The sequence below is a fragment of the Engystomops pustulosus genome, chromosome 1 (genome assembly GCF_040894005.1).
Source record: "Engystomops pustulosus chromosome 1, aEngPut4.maternal, whole genome shotgun sequence".
Lineage (NCBI taxonomy): Eukaryota > Metazoa > Chordata > Amphibia > Anura > Leptodactylidae > Engystomops > Engystomops pustulosus.
Window position 1 is genome coordinate 125,830,353 of NC_092411.1, and position 25,301 is coordinate 125,855,653.

Below are 25,301 nucleotides of genomic sequence, written 5' to 3' on the forward strand. Positions count from 1 at the left end.
GCTGTATTTAACTACTCATCTCCGCACCTGGTTTCCACGTTAAAGGAAACCTACCACCACAGATCTACCTATTCGCAGACGTGGACGAGTAGCTGCGTGCGAAAGATATCTGGGTAGGAGGATCAAGGAGGCTACTGGGGTGTGGAGTAGCTGTGCCTTGTAGCCTCAGCTCCAGCTACTACACGCCCCAGTAGCCTCTTTGGTAAATTAGCATATTGGGGTGGATTTATCAAGCTGTCTAAAAGTCAGAATATTTCCAGTTCACAGCTCCCGTTTAAAATATTCATGAACACTGGTAAAATGAAAGCTGAGCTCTGATTGGTTGCCATGGGTAACTAGAAATATTCTGACTTTCAGACAGCTTGATAAATCTGTCCCATTATCTCAATTAAAGATTAAAAAAAGATAAAAGGTGACTAAAGGATTAGCCCTAAAAGGACTATCCTTACATACATTAGAGGCACCTACCACCGGATCTACCTTAATAGGTAGATCTGTGGTGGTAGGTTCCCTTTAATGGCCAGGCCAATTTTCAGTTACTTTTCCATCAATTCCTTCTGCAAGGTAAAACTTTCATATTTTTCTGTCACTATAGCTGTATGGGGTCTTGTTTTTGGGAGACAAAATGTAATTTTTTTTAACCCATTAATGACAAGGCTTGAAAAGGCTGCAATCACTGGACTTTCTTAAAGGAAACCTACCATTTCAGATCGTCAGTGTAAGCTATAAACACCGAGCACCAGCTCAGGATGAGCTGGTGCCGGGGCTTAGTTTCGTTAGTGTTATAAACCGCGGTATCGCGGTTTTAACACTTTTTAAACTTTATAGCAGAAGCCGCTTCGGCGCTGCGCGCGACCGTGCGCGCGCAACGCCTGCGGCATTTCCTATGTAGGCGCACGCATCGCCGAAGCAGTTTCTGCTATAAAGTTTAAAAAGTGTTAAAACCGCAATACCGCGGTTTATAACACTAACGAAACTAAGCACCGGCGCATCCACTATGCCCAAAAGTTCCTTAAAGGAAACCTACCATTTCAGATCGTCGGTGTAAGCTGTAAACAGTGAGCACCAGCTCAGGGTGAGCTGGTGCCGGTGCTTAGTTTCGTTAGTGTTATAAACCGCGGTATTGCGGTTTTAACACTTTTTAAACTTTATAGCAGAAACTGCTTCGGCGATGCGTGCGCCTACATAGGAAATGCCGCAGGCGTTGCGCGCGCACGGTCGCGCGCAGCGCCGAAGCGGCTTCTGCTATAAAGTTTAAAAAGTGTTAAAACCGCGATACCGCGGTTTATAACACTAACGAAACTAAGCCCCGGCACCAGCTCATCCTGAGCTGGTGCTCACTGTTTACAGCTTACACCGACGATCTGAAATGGTAGGTTTCCTTTAAGGAACTTTTGGGCATAGTGGATTTAGAAACATGAGGCTATCTGAAAACCTGCATCCAATATGCACGATTTTCATGTGTGGATTTAATCTGGATTTGTCTATTTAAAAAAAATAGATTATTGGTAGAGTGTCCTTTATTATACTGCTAGTTCCGTCTAGAGCAGTGGTGGCGAACCTATGGTGCCACCTCTGGCGTCTGACAAATGTCTCACGATAATTGGTTATAACTTCAGAACGCTTTAACATTTCCAGCTGATTTTGAGACTGTTTTCTCGTGACACATTGTACTTCATGTTAGTTATAAAATTTAGGTGATAAGTTTTGCGCTTCGTTCTGAAAAAAGTTTGTAAAAATTCTTCATTTTCAAAGTTTGAAATGTTCTGCTTTCCAGACAGCATTTAAAGCTACCCAAAAAGCTTGGTAATTAACATTTATGGAATGTCTTCTTTATGTTGGGATGATATTTTATGCGTCCTGTCACTTTTCTAGGCGCAGAACTTTAGGTGCGATTTTTCTCATTTTCATGAAAATTGCCAAAACTCACATTTTGAGGGACAACTCTGCTTTCAAGTGACTTTGAAAGGCCTAAATAAAACCCCATAAATTACCCCACTATAAAAAGTTCACCCCTCAACGGATGTAAAACAACTTCTATTGAGTCTATTAACCCTTTAAGTGTTTCACATGGGTTAAAACAATATGGACCTACAATTTAGAAACTTCTGAATTTTTTTGGAAAATACATTAATTTAGGCCAAAACTGAAAGTTTCATAATAAATTAAATGATGAAACCCTCTGCAGCAAACCAATTTCTCCCGAGTGTACTGATACCCCATATGTGGTGGTAAACTGCTGTATGGGCGCATGGCCGAGCATAGGATCAAAGCAGCGCCATTCACAGCAGATTTGTATTGTCACATTGTACAAGCTATAAAATTACATTTTTTTTTGTTAATGTGAACATGTGAGGGCTTATTATGTACAGGATGAGAGACAATGTAAAGATAAAGATTCATTTGGGGGGGGTCTTAAGCTTATTCATGAAATTGTATTAACTATTTCAAGGGGGACACAAACAAAATCATCAATTTTTATTTTGGATTTTTAACACTTTTTTTTTCCCCCCGCTCACCGAAAGGTAAAAATAATATTTTATCTTTAGTCTCTGGTTCACTTCGATTACGGTGATACCTCATTTACGGTATATAGGTTTTTCTTATCTTTGCTCAATTTTACTGAGCAAAACCAATATTGGAGAAAAACGCATTGTTTTTACTATCGACAACTTTTCAGGGCCATAACTTCTGTATTTTTCTGTTGTCAGATCTGGTTGAGGGCTTATTTTTTGCGAAAAGAGTTGTTCTTTTCAGTCGTATCATATTAGGGAACGTCACTTTTTTTAAATCACTTTTTAGAACATTTTTTGTGATGGTGTTTGATGAAAGATTGTATTTTACGGGAAGTTTTTCGTGTTTTTTTTTTTACGTCGTTCACCGAGCAGGTTCAATATTGATTTAGATTTATTGTACAGATTAATATGGACGCGGTGATACCAAATATGTAATTTTTTTGTGTGTTTTATATACTTTATTTGCATTATATATGTAACAGAGGAGATTATGGGACTTTTATTTTATTTATTTATTTAATTATTATTATAAAATGATTTAATCTTTTTTTTTTTTTCTTTTTTTTTTTTTTTTTTACATTTTCCATCCTTTGGCTTGAACAAGCAATCATCCAATCGCTTGTTTAAGCCTTTACACTGCAATACACTTGCAGTTGCTCAGTTATTTACAGCCGGGTCCTGCCAGGAAGGCAGAACCCGGCGAGAAGAGGAGCCAGGAGCCTCTGGGCACTCGTTGGACCTCGGGGCAGTGGCAGGAGGGATCGGATCCCCCGGTAAGCACACCGGGGGGGGGGGGGGTCCGATCCACGTCTCGGTCAAGCATGGGGGTTAATCACCCAGGATCTGAGTTTTTCTGATATCACAGCCCGACATCGGCACTTGCAGGACCCGATGTCCCAAAATCTTCTGCCGCGTCAGAAGAAGTAACCTTAATGACTGCCATAAAATCCTGATACGGCGGTCATTAAGGGGTTAAAGCAACAGCGCTGTCTGAGACTATTGGAGGGATTGAAAGGGCTGGGCAGATCTGCATTATAATTGTAGCTCCAGCTCCAGGCCTGACAATTCTTTCTGTTTAGGGGAACCTGAATTTGTCCTCCTTCTTTCTACTGGTGTTCTCAGAGAGGGAGGAATAAGTTTACTGCTCAAATTGCAATGTTGGCACTTTGCGATAAATAAGTGGGATTTGGTTGTAGTTTAGGCACTCAGTCGCCATCACTGCTCTAGAGGATGGAGGGACTGTGTTTTACATTTTCTGGCATCTTTCATAACGAAATATTAACATTGTAAAACAGCCAGACATCTCAGGCGCTGTCAGCCTGAGCGCCTCTCCGCTTCGCTGGCTTTTAATTTATGCATGTCGCCTGCTGCAAGCCTCCTCCTTCAGCAACATTTTGATCACTTTTTATTCCATTTTTTATGGGATGTAAAATGCTGTCAAAGTTGCGCTTCTGACATTTGGGCGCTATTTTATGGGGGTCACTGCCGACAATAACCGTTTTTATATTTTGATAGACCTATTGTGTCGGTGATTTTTACTGTTTGTTACATTTTATATCAGTTCTGAAAAAATATCAGTTTTTTCCTTTTTTAATTATTTGTGAAACTTTTTTTTTTACTAGTTTTTTTGACCCTCTAGGGTACATTAACCCTAGATGGTTTGATAGTTCCTACCATATACTGCAATACTACTGTATTTTTGTGTTTAACCCCTTATTTTACAATTTTACTCAGTGTTATTGCTGTTCTCTAGGCTGCTCAGTGTAAGATTCCAGGGTGTGGGCGGGGCCTCTCTAAGCAGACACATTATGACCCATCTAGTTCTGTGGGGTGACTATGTAGTAAGATTATCAGGGTGCAGGTGTATATACACACTCATCTGGCTTCTGTACTAACACACTGACACATACAGAGAGAGAGATGAGACAGACAGAGATGTATGATGCCGTTTACACAGAGGCTGACAGATTGTTACACTGTATTAATACCATCAACATCATTATTATTTTCTCCCTGTATGTCTTATTTATTTATATATCATTTCATTTTAAACATTTGTACATGAGTTCACTCCCCTCCTACCCCCTCTTTTTTATGTCCCCCTAGTACAGTGATGACCTTTTAGAGACCAAGTGCCCAAACTACAACTAAAACCCACTTATTTATCACAAAGTGCCAACACAGAAATGTAATTAGTGACTTACTGTCACTAATACTCTGTGCTTCCGTCACAGCTTTCATTCATATCAGCGCCTGAAGAAACCAATACAGCAGAAAATAGAAGAAATTTGGATGATCATTGTAGCTTCCCTCCAGGGTCCCATAAACAGGAAGAATTGTCAGGGCCAGAGCAGGATCTACAATGATAATCCAGATCTGTCCAGACCTTTCCACTCCTGCAGTACAGTAGTCCCAGGTAGTGCTGAGCACTTTAAAATAACTCTGTGCACAGCAAGTCCTGGGCTGTCTGAGACTGCAGAAAGATACCTGGAGTGCTCTGGTGATGGCCTGAGTGCCCACAGAGAGGGCTCTGAGTGCCACCTCTGGCACCCATGCCATAGGTTCGCCACCACTGCCCTAGTATCTATCCACTTGATAAAGGAGTCGTATTAGACTCCGAAACGCGTTGTGTACCTGAGATAACTAATAAAAATCCTTCTACCTAACATTCTTTGTATGTGACTAATCTGTGTGCGCCAATCGTGACAAGTACCACTCCTGCTCTACCGAATACGATTCCAGACCGTTTTGGCAACCATGTCTTGACGATCCTTGTCCGAAAGCAGCACCAGGAGGCATAAACACCATACTGTCCATACCCACATTAGAGTTGTGCCTAACATAGCACAACCAAATCCAGTGAGCCTATTTAATTCTCCTAATCCATCCACGCAAGTTACAACTCTACTACCCTATGAGCGCTATTTGGTCTTCCCTTGTTCGCCTTACCATGTATTGATTGGCCGTTTGACCCCGGACCTTTTCCTGTTTACGATCCTCCGCTGCCAGCCCTGACCTTCTGCTTTGCCTCTGACATTGATCCTGTGCACCTGTTGATCGACTTGGTGGTACCACGCTGCAGCAAGTCCAACCCACTTTGCGGCAGGCTCTGGTGAAAACCTTGTGCCACTTGTGTCGGCTTACGTCATCGTCTGTGGTGGTCCCGTGGGTCCACTACCCCGGGAACCTGACACTTATATCTGTGAAATGATGCATTTTTGTTAATAGCAGTGAATTAGAGAAAGTGTTTTTTTGGTATCCTGAGTACACATAAGAAACTTGTCTTCATGGATGGGAATACCCCTTTAAGCCACTGTAGCTGCTTTAATTGGATATTTACCAGTGATGTTTCCTGACATACTCTGCTGACATACTCGAAATTCGATCATATGACTTTAGTAGGTAGCTTCTTGGTTACCGCTGGAATCTGGGATGTTGCTCCCAATTCATTATATGATGTCAAGCAGCTGATGACCATCAGATCATGTGACAAATCTGTGTACTCATTCCTAGATTTTATGTTTTTGTGTATTTAAACTAATCAATTTTAATGGTTTTTGTAATAGTGTTTTCACACATGGTTATTATTTGGCACCTGATCTGGTGATCTGTGCTTAATGGGGGAGATTCATCAATCTGTGTAAGCCAGAATTCTGGAGTCATTTCCACCCGCAATGCTCTATGAGGGTTTTAGACCTTTTTTGGCCAGTTTTCATTATTCTGTATAATTATACATTGATAGTGTGGATCCATAAGTCAGAACTCTTGGAGTTCCACATATACCCGATTCTGACTTCACCCTGGTGCTGGTTATACTGTTCTCCTGCTACTTGTAGTACTACTGTCTTTATTGTGATTTGCTGTGTAGTCTAAACACTTGACTATACTTTGCCTAATTATTCTGTACCTTGCTATCTTAGTTTGGACCCAGTTATCATGACTTCTTGTGTCTGTCCTATCTCTCTCTGTTTGTTGTTTGTCATCAGTTTTGAGCACATTCTCAGAGTAGGAATTGGAGTTAGCAAGGGGCCTGCACTTTTTTCTCTTAACACCATATAATGACGTGTTACAAAAGATATTTTTTTATAGACAATAGGTTTACACTGTAATCTTGGAGTATTAAAACTACTGTATGTCACCTGTGTTGTTTTACCCTAGTGGGACTATAAAATATATAAAAAAATAACTCTCCACACACAATCAGAATTGCAATGTGCATCTCATAGCTCAACCCATCCAGTGACTACAAAAAAAACACAGTTTATATATTTGGTATAATAAACATGGCATTTATATAATACAGCTCAATTGCTATTTTTCCATTCTTTTCCTGGAAATTCTTTCTCTGTGTATTGACATGATGACAAAAAAACAAATATTTTTTTTCTTAAAAAGTGTATTTATCACTGAAAAATGGTAAATAGAAAAACAATAGAAAATTATTCTTCCTTTTATCTTTATATTGCACCATACATGCTTCAATAAAAAAATACACAAATGGCATCATTTTTTTTCTCTTTCCCTTAAAGAAAAAGTTAGAGGTTTTTCAGGATGAAAAAATGTGAAAAAAAAGATGATTTTGAAATATAGCTGAAGAATTAATACTTACTTCTCTACTGCCCAAATCGACCTGCTGCAGTTTTACATTGACCTCAACTGAACACCACCTAGGCCAGTGATATGCCACCATGGTCAAATGCCGTTGCCAATTTTAACAGCCCCTGCTAATAGGAAAATGTTGCTAAAAAAATAAGCTATTATGGTTATATTGACCATAGTAAAAAGGTATTCCACTGTGAAACAGAAGATATAATTGCCTAGTCAGAAAGGCCAAAACTGGATGTGGCGGGGTTAAACACCCATATCACAAAGACCTTAAAATTCAAATAATCTTCTTTTATATTGTCCTGCAGGAGACCTGTTTAGGGTGTTTTTATTTATCAGTAAAATTTTGAGTTACTCCAAACATGGTATTGAGAGTTGAAGCTTATTCTGAGCGCCATCCATGCTAGCAGTTGAGTTTAATGATGTCCATAATGGCTGGTGTCCTTGATTTTGTTGGCTCTGTGACTGTTGCGGCCATGAATCACACACTTGCACTCTTCCACCATCATTATAATTTTAACTACATTGGCAGATCCTGTGCAGTTTAGTTTCAGGTGGTTCATGGTAAATTTGAAGGGTAGACAGCGGGAACATATGTTGAGCTCGTCTCTCTGATTCGGTACATAAAGAGAGTTACATTTTCCAAAGCACAGATTGTTCTGTATGACCACTTTGTCACAGTTTTCATGTATGATATTCTGAAAGAAAAATTAATACTAGGTCAGAGAAAATTAGTAAACTTGTGATGAAAATGCATGTCTGAAGGCAATCTTTAGTTGTCATGAACCGTTTGATTTTATTGGGAAAAATATTATTAATGTGGGAGGAGCTTCACCATTTAAGTAGGTGCGGTATTTGTCATTATGAATGATGCAATTTAGTGCATATGTAAATAATGTGGTAGCATATTACTGAGAAATTGCAGGCTCATAAACCTTTACCAGGGGAAAGACATGCCCAAATATTTTTTTTTCGTCTGAATAAATAAGTCTGTCACACCATTACCAGCAAAAGAAAATAGATGTTCAAAGGCTACATAAAGGTACCCTAAATAGAAAGAGGGGGTTTGATGGGGGCTTTAATAGAAGTGGGTCTGTATGGGATGTGAATAGAAAGGGTGGACTATATTAGGACCCTAAAAATATGTAAGGGCGGTTAAGGAAAAGAAGGGAACTGTAAGAGGAAAAACTTAATATGGGAACTCAGGATAAAAGGGGGTACAAAAGGAAGTGTACAAAAGGGTGTCTGTATTGGGGTGCACTGTATAGAAGCAGGGCTGTATACGGGGTACGATATAATGGAGAGGACTGGATAGAAGGGAGAAGGCTTATGAGGGAGCACTGTATAGAAGGGGTATTACTGTATAGGAGAGCACTAGATAGAAGGGACAAATGTACAAGTTAAACCACTAGATAAAAGGGGGGGGCTGAGAAGTAATGTATGGGGACTAAGTAGACAGGGCAGTAGAAGGAGCACTATTGAAGGGATATAAAGCAGAGGTTGGGATGCACAAGGCAGTACTGTATAGGGGGGATGTAGTAGGTGGGTGATTTATAGAAGGAAGGAGCTGTATAGCATGGGTATTGTATCAGGAAGGTACTGTGTTTGTATACCCATTATATAGTAGTGCAGTAATATTCATAACAATAAGGCTGCTTTCACACTAACGTATGCTACGCCTGGACCGGGGCAGCTTCTATGGTGGCTATATGGTGGCTGACATTGTACCTGCACTGTATCCATATAAAATATGTTGTGCTAGCAAATGATGGCTGGCTGACAGAATGCACCTTCCACTGGTTCTGGTCTCCCTGGATACTGCACGTATATACGGCAACATACCGTGCACAACTATATGAAGCACGTATGCAACACATACGTGGACAATATTTTCATTTATATGGATGTCCGTATTGGCCATTAAAATGAATGTGACTGTATGCTACCCGTTTTAAAATGGTAGGGTACAGATAGCAAACGACCGTGTTCATACGTTCTTGGAAAAGAGGCCTAAGGAAGTAATATTTGGTCCTGGTTCAGTGATATTATTGATATTAGTCTTTCTATAGAGTTTTGTTTTATTTAGGAACAGTAGGTGTTCTGTGTTCTAATTATATATTTGCATTGGTATGTGAATTCAGAGAGCAATTAGTTTTAGGCTACATTCTTAAGACGGTGAGCGCACACGGTCGGGTGCAAAGCCTGGGCGGTTGAGCTCTCCTCACCTTTACCCTTTCCATAGAAAGCCGAGCAGAAGATGTCATATCTTTTGCACTGGTGTGATGAGACACTGTTACCACGCAGTGACTGGGTACCATGGACCTCTATTGTGTCTGTGATCTGGTGCGGCCAGACATTCCAACATTCATCCTTGGATTAGTTCTAACCATTAGTGTAACAGCAGACAAAGCGGTGTGTGTGGCACCGGCCTAAATTGGCCAGTTTCTAATACATATAACGCCATGACACCCCGGCACAGATGCTGAGCTTAACTTCATTGCAGGGGTTGATTTCTACACCATGATCCACAGCAATAAGGGACATGTCAATTATTTGCTGCGGATCAGAAATATGGATTGGAAAGGCAGGTCTCACAACCTGGGTATGGAATTGTCATAAATCCAATACACTACTACTGTTTTACACTGCAGGTTTACCAAATAAACCTTGTGCGTTACCGTTGTGTGGCCAGCAGAAAGGGACTCTTTGCATTGTATATAACTATGATGCCAAAACTCCTGTCAACTGCACTGTGCTCATTCTGTGGGATTTGACCAGCACATGGGTCCATTTACATAGACCAAGCACATTCCTGTGCAGGAGGCCTTAATAGGAACCTGAGCCAGGAATCTCATTTTAAACTGGTGATGGGTTCCATTAGCCTGTGCTATGCGGATTTATAAATGCCTTTGACAACATTATGAGTAATTTCAGTAGTTTATAATGGTTCCTTTTACATTACCTGTCTACCTGCCAGTAGCATGTGGTGAGTCCCTGGGGAGCAGACAGCTGCAACCTGTGTCAGTCTCCTCTGTTCCACTCTCATTCAACTCTCTTACCCCTCCCCACTTCCTGTGATATGAGCAGACAGAGGAGGGAGAGGGATGGTGTGGAGTAGAGGAAGAATGCATGAAGAGACACTGGGGGTCATTTACTAAGGGCCCGAAATGCTATTTTTTGTCGGGTTTCCCGAAAATTACCGTTTTGAGCCAAATTGCAGCGGGTTTTTGGCACACGCGATCGGATTGTGGCGCATCAGCGCCGGCATGCATGCGACTGAAATTGGGGGAGTGGCCGTCGGAAAACCTGACGGATTCGGAAAAATGAGTCGCTTGACACGCGCTTACCTGCACCAGGAATAGGATACTGAACTCCGGCGGACTTCAGCGCAGCAGCGACACCTGGTGGACATCGGGCGCACTACCTTAGTGAATCGCCGGAAGACCCGAATCCTTGGCGGAGAACGCGCCGCTGGATCGCGACAGGACCGGGTATGTAAATCTGCCCCACTGTTTTTGCCAGCCCCTCCCCCAGGACATACCACATGCTGCTAGCAGGGAGCCAGGTAATGTGAATAAGACTTACATAAATAACTGAAATTATTCAGAATGCTAAAAAAAATCATTTTTAAAATCAGCATAGCATATGCTATTGAAATCTGTCACCAGCTAAAAGTCATATTCCTATTGACAGGTTTGCTTTAAGAAGGTTTTTAGAAACACGGTTCAGTGCTGGAGAAGGAAAGAGTAAACAAAAGGACAGAGAAAGTTTTTTTCAAATTAAAAAAAAAAAATGTTTCCAAGGTTCAGTTACACTTTTATATTTTCTGTTTTAGCTCCATCTTATTTTTTACAGAAATTGTAAAAATCAACAAATATGACCTAATTCTAAGACAAATTATTATATATTTTCACAGACAAAATGCATAAATATACATAGTACAGTAAAAAAAAAAAATCAGTTGTTCATTTACCTGTGTGAATGGCAGGGTCTTACAGACTTCTCTTTGTACTTCTTTTGTCTTAACTGGATAATTTACTGCTTCTGAGGCAGCATTCATCTTGTAGGTGAAATAGTTCCAAAACACTTCAGCATACTTTCCAGAGTCATCCTCTTTTCTTCCATTGAATTGGTTGCTTCGAGTTACACCATAGTCCATCATCTTGGGCAAATTCATACCATGAGTATTTGTTTCCCTATGCCTGTATTTTGGTCTTGTTTTAGGAACTCTGTTTATCTCTAGATCATTTCTCCTTATACCAGATAATGCTTTATCCTTTCCAATATTTTTATCAGGCTCCCATGAATTCAGAGTGTTGTTCTCATTTTTTAAGTGATATTGATGAATAATGGAGTCAAATTTGGATCTTCCTCTTGTTTCTTTATCTTTTGCTTCTCCATGGCATGAAATGTAGGACACAATGAGAAGTTGGAGAATCAACATGGTAGGAAAGTTACAGATATCCAAAATAAGCTCTCTTTGTGAGGACGAATGGTTTTTTAAAGACCATTCTGATCGAGTTAGCACTCTACCTGTTTTCTCAGTGCTAAAAACCTGTTATTTAGATGTGTGTTCATGCTAATGAAACCCTTTTTCTTTGTGCTCAATGTGTGTGAACTGTGAAGTGTCTTTTATGTCTGAATAGTTACAGCTAATCTGTTATTTTCGTTAACAACAGGAACCTGGATGTTTATTAGTGGTGTACCCAACATTGGCATATGGTTTTAACATATCATGGACATCATTGCATGTTTAATTAGAATTGCACTTCAAATATATTCCCAAAAACCACTTTGGTTGAAGACCTCAATCAATGCATATATTTGGTATTTTAAGTAAGTGCAGCAAAAACCACAAGATGATACCAGTAGGGCAATCAACATAAAACATAATGCCTCCTTAATGTAACTCTGAGGGTGAAGTCACATGTTCAGTTTGTCAGATGCAGTTTTAGCTGCCCAAACCTGGAATGGAGTAAAAGGAGGAGGTGGAACAGCACCTCTGAACGTGTGACCGCAACCTTACATTTTCTCCTGTCAGTTGATAACAATAAAGTGTTTGATGAACTGAGGCTCATGATTAGCTTTATCTCCAGTCTTTATTCTTCCACAACAGCATTCAAGGCAAATTGGACATTATAGTGTTTACTATTACAAATGGACTCTTATTTTATACTATATTTAGAACCCTTTCTATGTAGGGTCTGTCAACTAGAGCTTTACAGGTATTCTCATAAGTTTGTTTCCCATAAGGTAGATATGAAAATGACATTTTTATTAGTAATATATATTATGAGCTACTGTCTGAACCTGCTAGTGGAACTACAGAAATATGCAGCATCTTCAAACTTTAAAATGAACAGGTTGTCCACTGAAGATGAGAATGCACTTCCTAATTAGCAGAAACTTGCCATATTCGTATGAGCATTTTTATCCTGTTGATTGAGTTGGCAATGTGAGTGTGCCAGTCCTGTCCGGGGTAGATTAACCCCTTAACTGCTGTGATAAATGTTAATAGGGAACTAAGGAGAGAGACAGAGGGAAGAGGGTTCCCTATGTTATCCAGGCCCTTCAAGCCCCCTGCAGCACAATTGCAGGGTGCTGGGGAAGCCAGTGGCCTGATCAAGGAATCCGTGTATGCCATGTACAGAAGCCTATTAGGCAAAACATGAGGCTGGGTCTCATATTCAAAATATCAATAAAAAACTGTACCACTAGAACCCTTCCAGGCTCCATGCATGTGGCTATTACACTCCATCTGCAGCCCTTCTTCCCCAACTTCACACGTTCTGCCAGAAATCTTGCGGCAACATACAGTATTAGCTCATTGCGACCACAATATTACCAGCAATCAGGCACAGGGGGAGTAGGGAGGCGGGTCAAAAGTGCTGTAATGTACAGCCGACACCTGCAGCTTCTGGTGCCGGCTCCGTACATAATAGTACTGCATAATGCGGGAACCATGCAGTACTATTACGTAAAATGTCAGGAAGGGGTTAAGGAGACTCCCCACACTTCAGACATGTATTATCAGGTCTGATTCCTATGTCGTGCAGGAATTTGGGCATGCGGTAAACTCGATGTAGGATATATATTTGAGACATCTGGTTAGACTCACTAACAAACATGGTCGTAATCACCTGCTGTAAACCATTTCACTGCTCATCTGTAACAGGCAATGTGTCTCTTGCCCATTTCTGCCTAACCCTAAGGGGGTAACTGTCCAAAAATTTGTCCGGTAGAAGCCGATACAGCAAAGATATTAGTCCAGGCAAATAGGTTGCGTTGGCTGTACACCCATTGAGTGGGTCTGTTTTGGTATCCAGAGTTGTTTTTGTGTCTCAAATGTATGGCAAACCTGCAAGTACCTGAAAAACAGCTGACAACGAGAGCTTCTCCTGCAGCAGCTGAAACTATTTTATATTCCCTCTGTCACTCAATGGTGAGAGTTTAAACAGGCCTAATAATTCCAGTATTCTCAATCTTCGAAAACTCCCCCAAGGCTACGTTGTTATTTACAAGAATTTACATTTCTTGCTGAACAAAAAAATATACATTTATTGATATACTGTATTCATACAATCAGCATAAACATCTGACTCTATTTACATGTGCAACAAACTATGACACATTTAATAATCTTGGAAATTTATGAACAAAAAGCAAATTTTTATTTTAGGACCAACTTCTCTAACATCCTTACAAACTCTAAATGTCATGCTGAATTTCTTGTGACTCCATTTCTTTTAGAATCATTGGCTCCAATCTCTCATACTTAGCATACAGACTTTTTGTCCGTGTAGCTCCTCATAGCGCAATGAATTCTTCACCCATGTCACAGCCTCTTGCAGTATCTAAATGATCTACTAATACTAATGTATTGAGTGGGAGGAGTTGTAGCAATTAATGTCTCTAGGTCTTGTTTTAAGGTTTGGGGTGGGGCATATATTTCTAAGCTTGAAAAAAAATTCTGGGGGTATTTCAGGGAAATGGGGTATTTCTATTAAAACTGTGTTGTAGTTGGAGACTACACAAGCAGGATAATTGGTTGCAATAAATAATACATAGTGCTGCACATTAAAGAGATAAAGAATTATGAAGAACAGCTCTTTTCCAGAGTTTTTGCCACTCTTTCCTGTGGGTTTATACATTCACTTATATGCCATAGCCATAATACCAACTAATCCACAACCGACAGAAAAAAGTGCATCTGTTTTTCTTACTTTCTTTTGTCATTCTTGACTATCCTGTGACAATGTCTGTGTTGACATATACTGAGTAATATTTTGGATATCTTTTGTTTGATTTTTGAATTGATTTTGCTTTAGAATCAAAAGGAGTGTTCTGCAATGCAAAAAAATTACCATGAAAGCAGAAATTGTGGTAAACATGGCCAGCATCATAGGACTACACAAAAGAATATTCAAATATCACAGGAAAAAGAGACTGGCAATCTTGAGAAGTTGCAAAAACATTTTACAAGCTAAACATTTTCTTTGAAAATCTTAGCTGACAACATTTTAAATATCCTGTTTATGCGAAGAAAAGACTTGAAGGTTTAACTATAGCCTCACAAATGCTGACAGCCAGATAAAAAGAAACACCTATTTCCGAGGCCGGGTTTGACAATAATTGCTAGCTCAGTGCCAGGATTTGTAATCCACACACCGCTTGATTCAATTGGAAATTTCAATCAACAATTAGGTTGGCAGCCATTTGCTTCAAAACAGTGTGATGATTACTGCTAATTATTGTCATGTTGATCTGAGCTAAATACGTTTGTCATTATTTGCATCTTACTTCAAAGGGATTCATTTTTATTACCTGCTAATTTGCCTGAACCAAGTGCCACTTACTACTGTGACATAGGACACAGATTTGCAGGCTGCGTATCTATCATTGTACATGTGAATATTTAAATCTCAAGTCTTACCTCTTGCTGCTGAAGCTTTTTACATTGCAAATTATCATCACAGGGTTTACCACCGATTGTGGGTCCTCCTCCTAAAGAATAAACTTGGCTTTGAAGTTTTCTAAGAAAATAGATTTCAAATCAACCATCAACAGCATGATAATATTTGACTTTTAAATGCCTTTATTGCTTTGGTCACCCCGGCTCCACCTACTCAAATGTTACTGGGAATACCTTATCTTCCAATCAGTAGAACAGTCTTTTAGCCCAAAGGTGTTCTGTTTGTGTATGATACTGAATACTGAATTAAGGGATATCATTGACAAGCTGTATGCGTGGGTGTGCCGTGGCATGCACGTTGCAATGAGGGTGGACACCATCGCTAGTGATGCCGCAGTGTGTACGGGCTTTGGGGGTTGTGTCGTAAGTGGTGGTGGGACATGTGCTGCGGCCCTGATGGTCTCCTGGTGGTGATGCCCCTACTGAGGTGTTGGATGTCGCTGTATATGCAGGCATCTTGCAGGTTCGTTTCGGGCAACGGGGATGTCGTTGGTGATGCAGGCACCTTAGAGGTTCGTTCTGGGGGAGGACTCCGCGTCAGGGGGTAGTACCAAACACGCGCCACGGCCCTTAACTACGGTAGGCCGCTGACCCTCGGTGTGTGTCAGCGTCGATGGAGCTCCTACCTACCACAGTGCCTTCATGATATGATATGTAATAACAAGGGACTCATACTCTAATTCAACACAGGAACCTTCTATTGTCTATGACCGCCACTACGTTATACAATATTTATTATATTAGCCGTATTTCATGCTAAGAAACATTTTTGGTTCCTCACTTATTCCACATATGGCTTCTCGCCAGCCATAACCTTTTTAGTTATTTTTACTCTGACAACTTAATTCTCTATCCTTTTCAAGACTATTTTCAAAGAAAAGTGTTTTTTTTTTATTTAAATAACAAGAAAACAGACCTCCAGGGTACCACACAATTGTGTGAGACATAAGGATGGTCCTCTGTGATAACCGGTTATATAACAAGTGGCCTGCCCATCCTGCATCGGATCCTCTACTGTCTGTATTCACGACTAATGCACCTTAACATAATTCAAACTGTTTCTTTTGCTTTACATTTTTAATTATGCCACTCATAATAAATTCCAGGGGCACCCCTAATAAAGTATATATATCATTGACCCCTCCATTTAATGAGATTCATTCATAATTAACTATGGCCAATCATAAAATAGCAACTCAACTTACCTGCAGGGCTCCTGTGGCTTCCATTTTCTCTTCCATCTTCTCCTCTGGCACAACTGCACAGGAAGCACAATGTGATGATGTAACCTTCTGCTTTCTTTGTACTGATCGGGAAGTCAGTATAAACAACAGTGAGAGGAAGAACTGCCACGCCGATTCAGGACATGTAATCAATGATATCCTTGTCTTAGTGTATTTATTGTATGGGGTTAGGGTTGCTCCCCGACACCAGTAGCAGTCGTAGTTACACCCCTGTTATTTTGGGCACCTTTAGTATTTGTCATCCAACATCTGGGGCGTTTTTATTTTCTTTGTATAAAACAGATTCACAAAATGATAGCTGACCATCTCCATCCTACACATTGCTGCTTCATATACAGAATGTGGCTGTACAAGCTTTTAGTAGTAAGAACTTGTGAATCAAAACAATTTGTTCAGAACAATTAGTTCTTTAATACTCTAATAGGGTTCTTTAATCATTTTCCTCATATGTGAAATGTATCAGGATCCGCTGAGAAATTCTGTGTCTATTGTCTAACTACAAATAATTCTTAAAGCTTCTGTGCAGGCAGTGTAAGCATGGAGCATCAAAGCATGTAATTATGTTCCAAGAGAAATCCAGGAACATGACATCACCTGTTATTATGTACGCTTTGAATGACTTTTGGGAAGGCATGCCTTTGGATGGGAGCAAGTACACAATACTCATTTCATTCATGTTCTCTTTAACATGTCACCATAGGCTGTGCAAGATGCCGATAATTACGGCTCAGCTATTATCCAACGCTAGGCACTGAAAGGAAGTTCACTGCATCCTTTTCTAAAAATACAGACCATACTACCATCACTTATTAATACTTATTTGGTAAGGGAAACACAATGCTTACTTGCATCATTCACTTCCGCTGGTATATGTAAATGACTATTTAATTTGTTGGGACTTCTACATAGGTTTCTCCATACATCTTTGGTGTTTTATCAAAATAGCCAGTGTCATTCTGATTGCTACTCATTTGCGATCTAATCTACGATCATAAAGCAAAATCATTGGTTTTTTTTGCGGTATTAAATTTAGCCATCTGGTAACTGTGAAACATTCACATATAGGTACATTTAATGATGTACAATGAGGCTTGTATCATGCCACAACCAATGGAAAGTAGGGGAGCTGAAGATGAAGGTCACTATTTCCCCAATCATATTGTAAGGCTGTTGTGTTTTTGTTGCCCATACTATATTCTTGCGATATATACTGTATTTATACACATACAAAGCAGCATTCCCCAACAGATGAATGAAAAAAAGTATTTTAGTCCATATATGGATGTGAAAAAAAAAATTGATTCTAGCATGAAACTACCATTGCCTCAGTAGGGAGCACTCTGGTGTAGTCCTCTCTCTTCTATGGGTGTTTGTGAGTGTCGCTTTTTTTCTTTCCTGCTATCATTATATTACTTTGGAAGTACAGTGCATATAAATATAATCTTTATATAGCGCCATCATATTCTGTAGCTCTTTACAAGTTTATACAAATAAAATAAGACATTACAGAGTACAAACAGTACAGAAAAAGTGAGGGCACTGCTCATAAGATGAGAACCTCCTTTATAGCTGACATGCTATTCCTTCCCCCACCATCGCCCATGTGGATCTAATTATACACAGATAAGGTTTAATGGAAGAGTACTGCTATACCTTTTTTTTATAATAAAATAAGATCCTGACTTGGAAGGACTTTATCGATAACATAGTTATAGAGAGATTTTGGCCCACTTTTATTGACAACTTTGCTTTAGTGTTTTGAGATTTTTGGCCACTAACGCACAACATTTCAATTGGATTACAGTCTGGACTGTGACTGGGTCATTGCAAAAGCTATATTTTTTTATTTTTGCCATTTGCCTCTATTATGGCTATTTGCAACATCACACCACTTTCCCCTTTGAAATAAAAGCCTGAACCTTGTTCATCCAAAAAAAAAAACATTTAATTAGGAGGGCTGTAATAGTACAATGCAGTGTTGTTAATCTTTTTGTGGGGTAAAGATTAATAACTGGTTGAAGATCCTTTTTTCATATACAGAGCTTAAAATTTCGTGGCTAACCCTAAATATACAGTGCTCAAGGGATAATAGTAAACAGCTTTTCTGTGCCTTTTTCTGCTCTTCTTTCTCTTTGTCACGGGTGGCCGTGCCTTTCCCCCCCCCCCCCCCCGCCAGCGCGCTGCACACGCAACTTATGGGTCCCGGCTCTTGATCTGTCCGGCCCCGGCTATAACCCTGGTTCCGTTTTTGACTTTGCTCCTTTGCCGCCTGCCCTGACCTGTTGCTACGACTCTGACTCCGATCCTGTGCTGCCCGTCCTGACTCCTGCCTACCCCCGACTCTGAGATCGCCTGCTGTTTCTGTACCTCAATCTTGGCTGCCACTATGGACAAGTCACGCCTGTGGTCCCAAGTAGTGGCTTGTGTCATCGTCCTCATTGGTTCAGAGGATCCACAACCTCTAAGCCTGACACTCCTGTAATGAGAAGTGCATCTTAAGAAAATACCCTTTGATGATTTAGCTCCGGTATCCAGTGTCTATGAAGCCATTACAAACATTAACAGGTTCCATTATATCAGCCATCAGTGGTGTAGAGGACAGAAATCTACATAAAATATGAAGAAAGGCAAGGAAATAGGGAATTTTTTCTTTATTAAAATATTTTACAAAGTTTAATATTATCCGTATAATATAAAAAAACTTGTCTTCTTTAAGGTGGAGAGACAATATGTTTTTTATTATAGCTAAGTACCCTGCATTTTAATACACATCCAATAAAGTTTATGTTTTAACCCAACACAAATCTCTTAGTGCCCTGTAGAGTGAATTTTTGATAGATTAGAGAGGTATTTATTCTTGTGATTTTGGAACAGTGAAAATTACTTACAATATCAGACTGGGTTCACATCAGGTTTTGTGCCATACGCTGCAAAGACACGTTGGGGGATTCCGATGTGTCCTTACAATGTATGGTATACTTTTATTTAATTTTACATACAATTACCAGGCAAAGCAACAGAAACAAACATTAAAAATCCAGTGTGTGCAATATAATCACACTAATTATATTGCACACACTGGATTTTTAATGTTTGTTTCTGTTGTTTTGCCTGGTAATTGTATGTAAAATAAAGTATATCAGTCTTGTACCTTTTTGATCTAAGATTTCTCTTATTTTGATTCAATATACATTGGTTTGGTTGTATAAAAATAGCAGGGGTCTCTTCAACAATGTATTCTATGCCCACACCCCTAGTTTAATTTTCTTTTTGGATCACTTACAATGTATGGCACAAACGTATCTGGGATACACCGCCCTCTTCCCTCCTGAATGTGTGTGTGTGTGTGGGGGGGGGGGATGATCAGTTCAAACTGCATGAGTCGTCTTCTCCTAAATACTTTCTCTCTTCATCCTCACTCATTGTCCTCCTTCTACCTCAGGTTCTCACCTGCTTCCTCCCCCCTTACGTCACTGGTTCCTTTTAAAGTTCCAAAACACTAGTATAATATGATATTCAGACAAACTTGATTTTCAACAATACTGGTATCTTGTGTGTTGCTATCGGGTTCCCCTTTATCAATGAGACCTGCTTTTGTCACAACCTCAATTGCTACGCATTTGTATTTCACTAATACAGGTGAAAATGTAAGATTACATGACACTGGCAGAAATTGCAGAAAGGGTATTTTTGATTCACAATTCTAAACCATGTCAGCTCCTTGGTATAGTTCTTTGGGCAGACAGTCATCTATTTTGTACAGGCACACAGAACCAGTTGTTAAAGAGGACCTTTCACCACCTCACACATGTAGAGATTATTATACCATCCTGTAGGGGCGACTACACAGATTCAGGCGCACTTGGAATTTTCCTTCTAGCCCCTGCGGTTGCGGAGATATCATTCCCAGCTGGGGCTGGGGTTGGAGGCATGTGTTATGCTAATCTTCTCTCATACTGTCCAATCAGTGGCAGGCAATGTCAGAGAAACGATTATGAATATTGAGCTGTGAGTTTTTTATATGTTCATCTAATAGCTGTGTTCACACACATTCCGCTAATATACTGTTGACATTATGTTTACGATGTCTCGGCAGTTTTGCTTGTGGTGGCGTTTATGCGGCGTTTGGGCCAGTTACGCTTATGCAGCGTTTGCGCCAGTTGCGATTATGCAGCGTTTGCGCCACGGTTACGCTTACGCAGCATTTGTGCTATGGTTAAGCTTACGCGGCATTTGAGTCACGGTTATGCAGCGTGTGCATCATGGTTACGCTTATTCCGCATTTGTGACAGGGTTACGCTTACGCAGTATTTGTGTCCCATTCACGCTTGAGCATTTGCGGCACATTAACACTTACGCAACAGTTGCGCCATGTTTATGCTTACGCTGCAATTATGTTTCCGAGGCAATTATGTCACGTTTCCGCTTACGCTGCATTTGTGTTACGCTTACACAGTGTTTGCATTATGGTTATTCTTAAGTGCCATTTGCGGCAAGGTTGCAATTCGCATTTGCAGCACACTTTTGCCTACGGGCCACTTGTCTCACATTTATGTGTACGTTTATGCGTACGCACCATTTGTGGCATGTTTTTACGTGCATGCAGTGTTTGAGGTGGGTTTACAGATTTTCTTTTGAATATGTTGAATTTGCGCCATGTTTAAGCTTACATAGCATTCGCCTTTATGTTGAGTGTGACTTGTGTTTTTGCTTGTGTAAACGGCGCTTGCGTTTACGGCACATTTAAACTTACATTTACATGCCATTTCCATTTATGTCTGTTAAGCATCATGTTTACGCTTATGTGGTATATGAGTTGATGTCTCATTCGTACTTACGTTTACACAGCATTTGCGTTTCCGTTTACATTGCATGCGTGTTTACCAATGCGTGTAACATTGCATTCATGTAAACATCGTGTAAATGCAATGTCAACAGAATATTAGAATGTGTGTGAACATAGCCTTTAGATGCAGATAGAGAAATTACAGCTCACCACTGACAGTATGAGAGAAGATTAGCATAACACACGCCCCCAGCTCCTGCCCCAGTTCCTCCTCTCTGACCAAACACAGATTGTAATGCTCACATCTCGTGACTAATAATTTGCAACCGCGAGGGCTAGAGAAAAAATTCAAAGTGCCCGTGAATCTATGTAGCAGCCCCTACAGAATGGTATGGTAATCTCCATATAAGTGAAGTAGGGAAAGGTCCTCTGTAAAATTCGACTAAAGCTAGTAAGCACTCAAAATCAAAACAGATTTTTCTACTGTATCACATTTACCGTATATATATAGAGTTTAAGATATATTCGCCGTATAAGACTACCCCTTTTCCAACGCATACAAAACACCGGTAAAAATTAAAAAAAAAACAGATTTGAATTTAACATGGTCCTTTTTTTAATTTAAATTCTTATGACATGCAGGTATATAGCAGGAAAACTGTCGCTCATAAACATAAGGCATACAACAACAACATTACCATCGTCCATTTTACTGTAAATGTTACCATACTGTACCTTAAATTTTTATTTTATTAAATATTCCATGCCATGTACTCAGAAGCGGGAAAAAAATTCCAAATGCAATGAAAATGGTGAAAAAACGCATTTGCACCATTTTCTTGTGGGCTTGGATATTGCGTTTTCACTGAGCGCCCCAAATGACAGGTCTACTTTATTCCTTGGGTCGGTACGATTAAGGGGATACCAAATTTGTATAGGTTTTATAATGTTTTCATACATTTACAAAAATGAAAACCTCCTGTACAAAAATTATTTTTTTGATTTTGCCAACTTCTGGCACTAATAACTTTTTTATACTTTGGTGTACGGAGCTGTGGGTGGTGTCACTCTTTGCGAAATTCGATAATATTTTCAATGATATCATTTTTAGGACTGTATGACCTTTTGATCACTTTTTATAGATTTTTTTATATTTTTCAAAATGACAAAAAAGTGCCATTTTTGACTTTGGGCGCTATTTTCCGTTACGGGGTTAAACGCATTGAAAAACCGTTATCATATTTTGATAGATTGGGCATTTTCGGACGCGTCGATACCTCATGTGTTTATGATTTTTACTGTTTATTTATATTTATGTCAGTTCTAGGGAAAGGGGGGTGATTTGAAATTTTAGGGTTTTTTTATTATAATTTTTTTTTTTACTTTTTTTAATTTTTATTTATACTATTTTTCAGACTCCCTAGGGTACTTTAACCCTAGGTTGTCTGAACGATCCTACCATATACTGCCATACTACAGGCAGTAGTATGGATTTTCCTCAATCATTACAATGTGCTATCAGCACATTGTAATGAAGGGGTTAAAACGAAATAGCCTCGGGTCTTCGGAATACCTGAGGCTACCATGGAGACGGATCGCCGCCCCCGATGACATCACGGGGAGTAGCGATCCCAGGTAAGATGGCGGCGCCCATGCGCCGATATCTTTTTGAGGCTGCTGGCAGCTTTGCCGGCAGCCAACGCTGTGAGAAAAAATATGCAGCAAAGACTTACCGGCTATGGAGAGGGCTCAGCCCGTGAGCCCTCTCCATGCAGCGCGATCCGACCGCCGCCGTGTCTTCAAAAGTCTTCAATAGTCTGTCTTCAAAAGTCGTCTTGCACGCCGGAATATACGGTATATGAACACTAGTCACTACTTCAGGTCCTCGTGAACATCAGTTCATCAACAACTATGATGTTGTGAAACAAAAGGCAAATATTCACACAAATTGTGATGTATGTCTACAAATTGTACTATTAAGATATTGGTGATTAAAAACTTTTACTTGTTTCCTTCCTCTCATAATGAAAAACAAATCAAGATACTGCCAAATGGGAATCAGTAATACTACAATGTGGGACTTCACTTCTGTAAGACTGTGCATAATGAATGTGTCGCACACTCAGACTATGCACCGGAAGGCCCTTTATGTGCAGAAATTTTGCGTCAGATATAGTGCAGCCACAACACAAATGAGTCATGTGCAACAAAAATGTGGTGCTGACACTTCCTAAATACATGTGAAAGCAGTTTGGACATAAAAGAATGTACAAAGTCTGACAGAAATCTGGCAGAAGGTCCTTAGTAATAAGGAGTAATGCTCCTTATGTTATCAAGTAGCATCCACATTGTGATTTATTGAAGGAACAGACACAATAAAAAAAAATATGTATGGATGGAGATATATATAGGGATTAACATAGTACAATCAAGGGAAAATCAATTACATTAAGTCATTTCAAATTGGAATAATAAATAATATTATGAACTATATTTAGAAATGTACATCACTTAGTAAAGTCAAATTTGTCACATATTTTTTGCACACATATAATGATAAGTTTTCCGGCAGTTCTTAAGCACCCATTTCCCTTTCTTTTGTGCAGTGACACAATTTCTCCCTTTCCTTGTCCGTCGAGGAGGACTTCTTCTCCAGTTAGTGTACCCAGCCTTCACTCCATTGCTCCATTCCCATTTGCCATTGTTTACTCTGTCATTGAGGCCTGTGTCAGGAAAACATTGTTAAAGCAGTATTCTCATCTGAGCATTGACATTTAATTTAATTCCTCGTCAAATAAAATCCATTTCTTTAATTGAATGTTCCTAAAAAAGGGTGAATTCACACGACCGTCTGGGGAACGTATGTACGGCCTCAAGTTTGCGGCTGTAAATATGTCTCCCACAGACGGCTATGGCGCACAGGGACCGTATGGTGAGTCAAACAAGCGCTCACTGTTCCGAGCCATAGCTGCAAAAAAATAGAGCCTGCTCCCATAGCTACTATTTTCTATGGAGAGGGGCATACCTCTCACCTACCCTCCTCCCACACGTTACTGTGAATGTAGCTTTAGAAAGGAGATTGTTATTGTTGGAAGAATACCTGAAAGAACACCCTCTTATAATAAATGGGAAGCAGATGTGGGGGAAATCTCTGACACTCAATGGGATGTAGTCTTGGAGAGCATACCATCGTTGTCTCTGTCAGAGGCCCAAAGATTATCACAGATTTATATCCTGCATAGGGTGTAGAAGACGCCAAGCATGTTATATAAAATAGGAATTCGATCTGATTCTTGCTGCCCTAGATGTTCAACTCCAAATGCTAAACTGCTCCATATGATGTGGGAGTGTAGGGAGCTGGGGGAATTCTGGAAACAAGTTCTTTTTAATTCGTAGAGTATTGTCAGTGGATTTAGAAACTGACCCGAGGGGGTCTGATCGAAAGTGATACCATAGAAGGAGATACCCTGTTATGCACACAGAAAAAATTATACTTAGTACGCAAGGCCATAGCGGCTCGGTGGATTCAAACTTCGGCACCTACGATACAGGAGTTCATAAACAAGGCCAATAACATAATTAGGCTGGAATGGGGGGTGTATTTAAAAAGGAAATGTCCTAAAAAATTTTATAAGATATGGGGTAGGTGGCTGGATACGGCAGGACTACCAAACAAAGCACTTTGTTTGGTAGTCCCGACAGATTTGCGGAACAGTACTCGATATCAAATGATGTTGTTGGGAACATAACGGACTGATACTTTTCTGTCTTGGGCTTTTTCATTATAGGATTTTCCTAATACTCGTGAATTATAGTGATGTAAGGTTAACCACTCTCTAGAGACTTGCATGATCTGGATAAGCGGTGCTTTGGTACGAACACAAATCAAGCCTTAAACCGTCTGCTACAGGGCAAAGGGGGGGGGGACTCAAATGTTATAATGTTTTATTGCTTTGGTCTTTTGTGTCATAGACTGTTAAAAAAATAAAATTGTAAAAAACCACAATAAAGATGTTTTGATCAAAAAAAAGAAAAGAAAGGAGATTGTTATGCTTGGAGACAGCCACTTCTGCTGGAGTGAATATGGGAAGAAACATATTGTTTTTGTATATGAAATGTTACTATATGTCGCAAAGCTGCCCCTGTGGTAATGGACTCTAAATGGAGGTGGTCAAATA

At 39.9% G+C, this 25,301-nt stretch overlaps 2 protein-coding genes across 2 annotated transcripts in view; both read right to left on the reverse strand.

The window, feature by feature from the left end:
• Positions 1 to 6,853: 6,853 nt before the first annotated feature.
• On the reverse strand, positions 6,854 to 12,021 carry CER1 (cerberus 1, DAN family BMP antagonist). The gene is made up of 2 exons (XM_072126528.1): positions 11,095 to 12,021; positions 6,854 to 7,819 (listed from the first exon to the last, which is right to left on the reverse strand). Exons 1-2 carry the CDS (start codon positions 11,563 to 11,565, stop codon positions 7,538 to 7,540), a joined length of 753 nt encoding a protein of 250 aa, XP_071982629.1. The 5' UTR covers positions 11,566 to 12,021; the 3' UTR covers positions 6,854 to 7,537.
• A 10,610-nt stretch (positions 12,022 to 22,631) lies between these two features.
• The window catches only part of FREM1 (FRAS1 related extracellular matrix 1), a 110,682-nt gene continuing 108,012 nt past the window's right edge, over positions 22,632 to 25,301 (reverse strand). The window contains exon 37 of the mRNA XM_072152931.1: positions 22,632 to 23,846. Within this exon, the coding sequence (XP_072009032.1) occupies positions 23,653 to 23,846 (194 nt within the window). The 3' untranslated portion in view covers positions 22,632 to 23,652. The remainder of the gene's footprint in view (positions 23,847 to 25,301) is intronic.

Excerpts from the sequence above, each read along its gene's own strand:
- CER1 (XM_072126528.1), bottom strand. The coding sequence starts at position 11,565 with ATGTTGATTCTCCAACTTCTCATTGTGTCCTACATTTCATGCCATGGA. Across the intron at positions 7,820-11,094 it reads AGACCCTGCCATTCACACAG|AATATCATACATGAAAACTG; the intron begins GTAAATGAACAA and ends TTTTTCTTTCAG.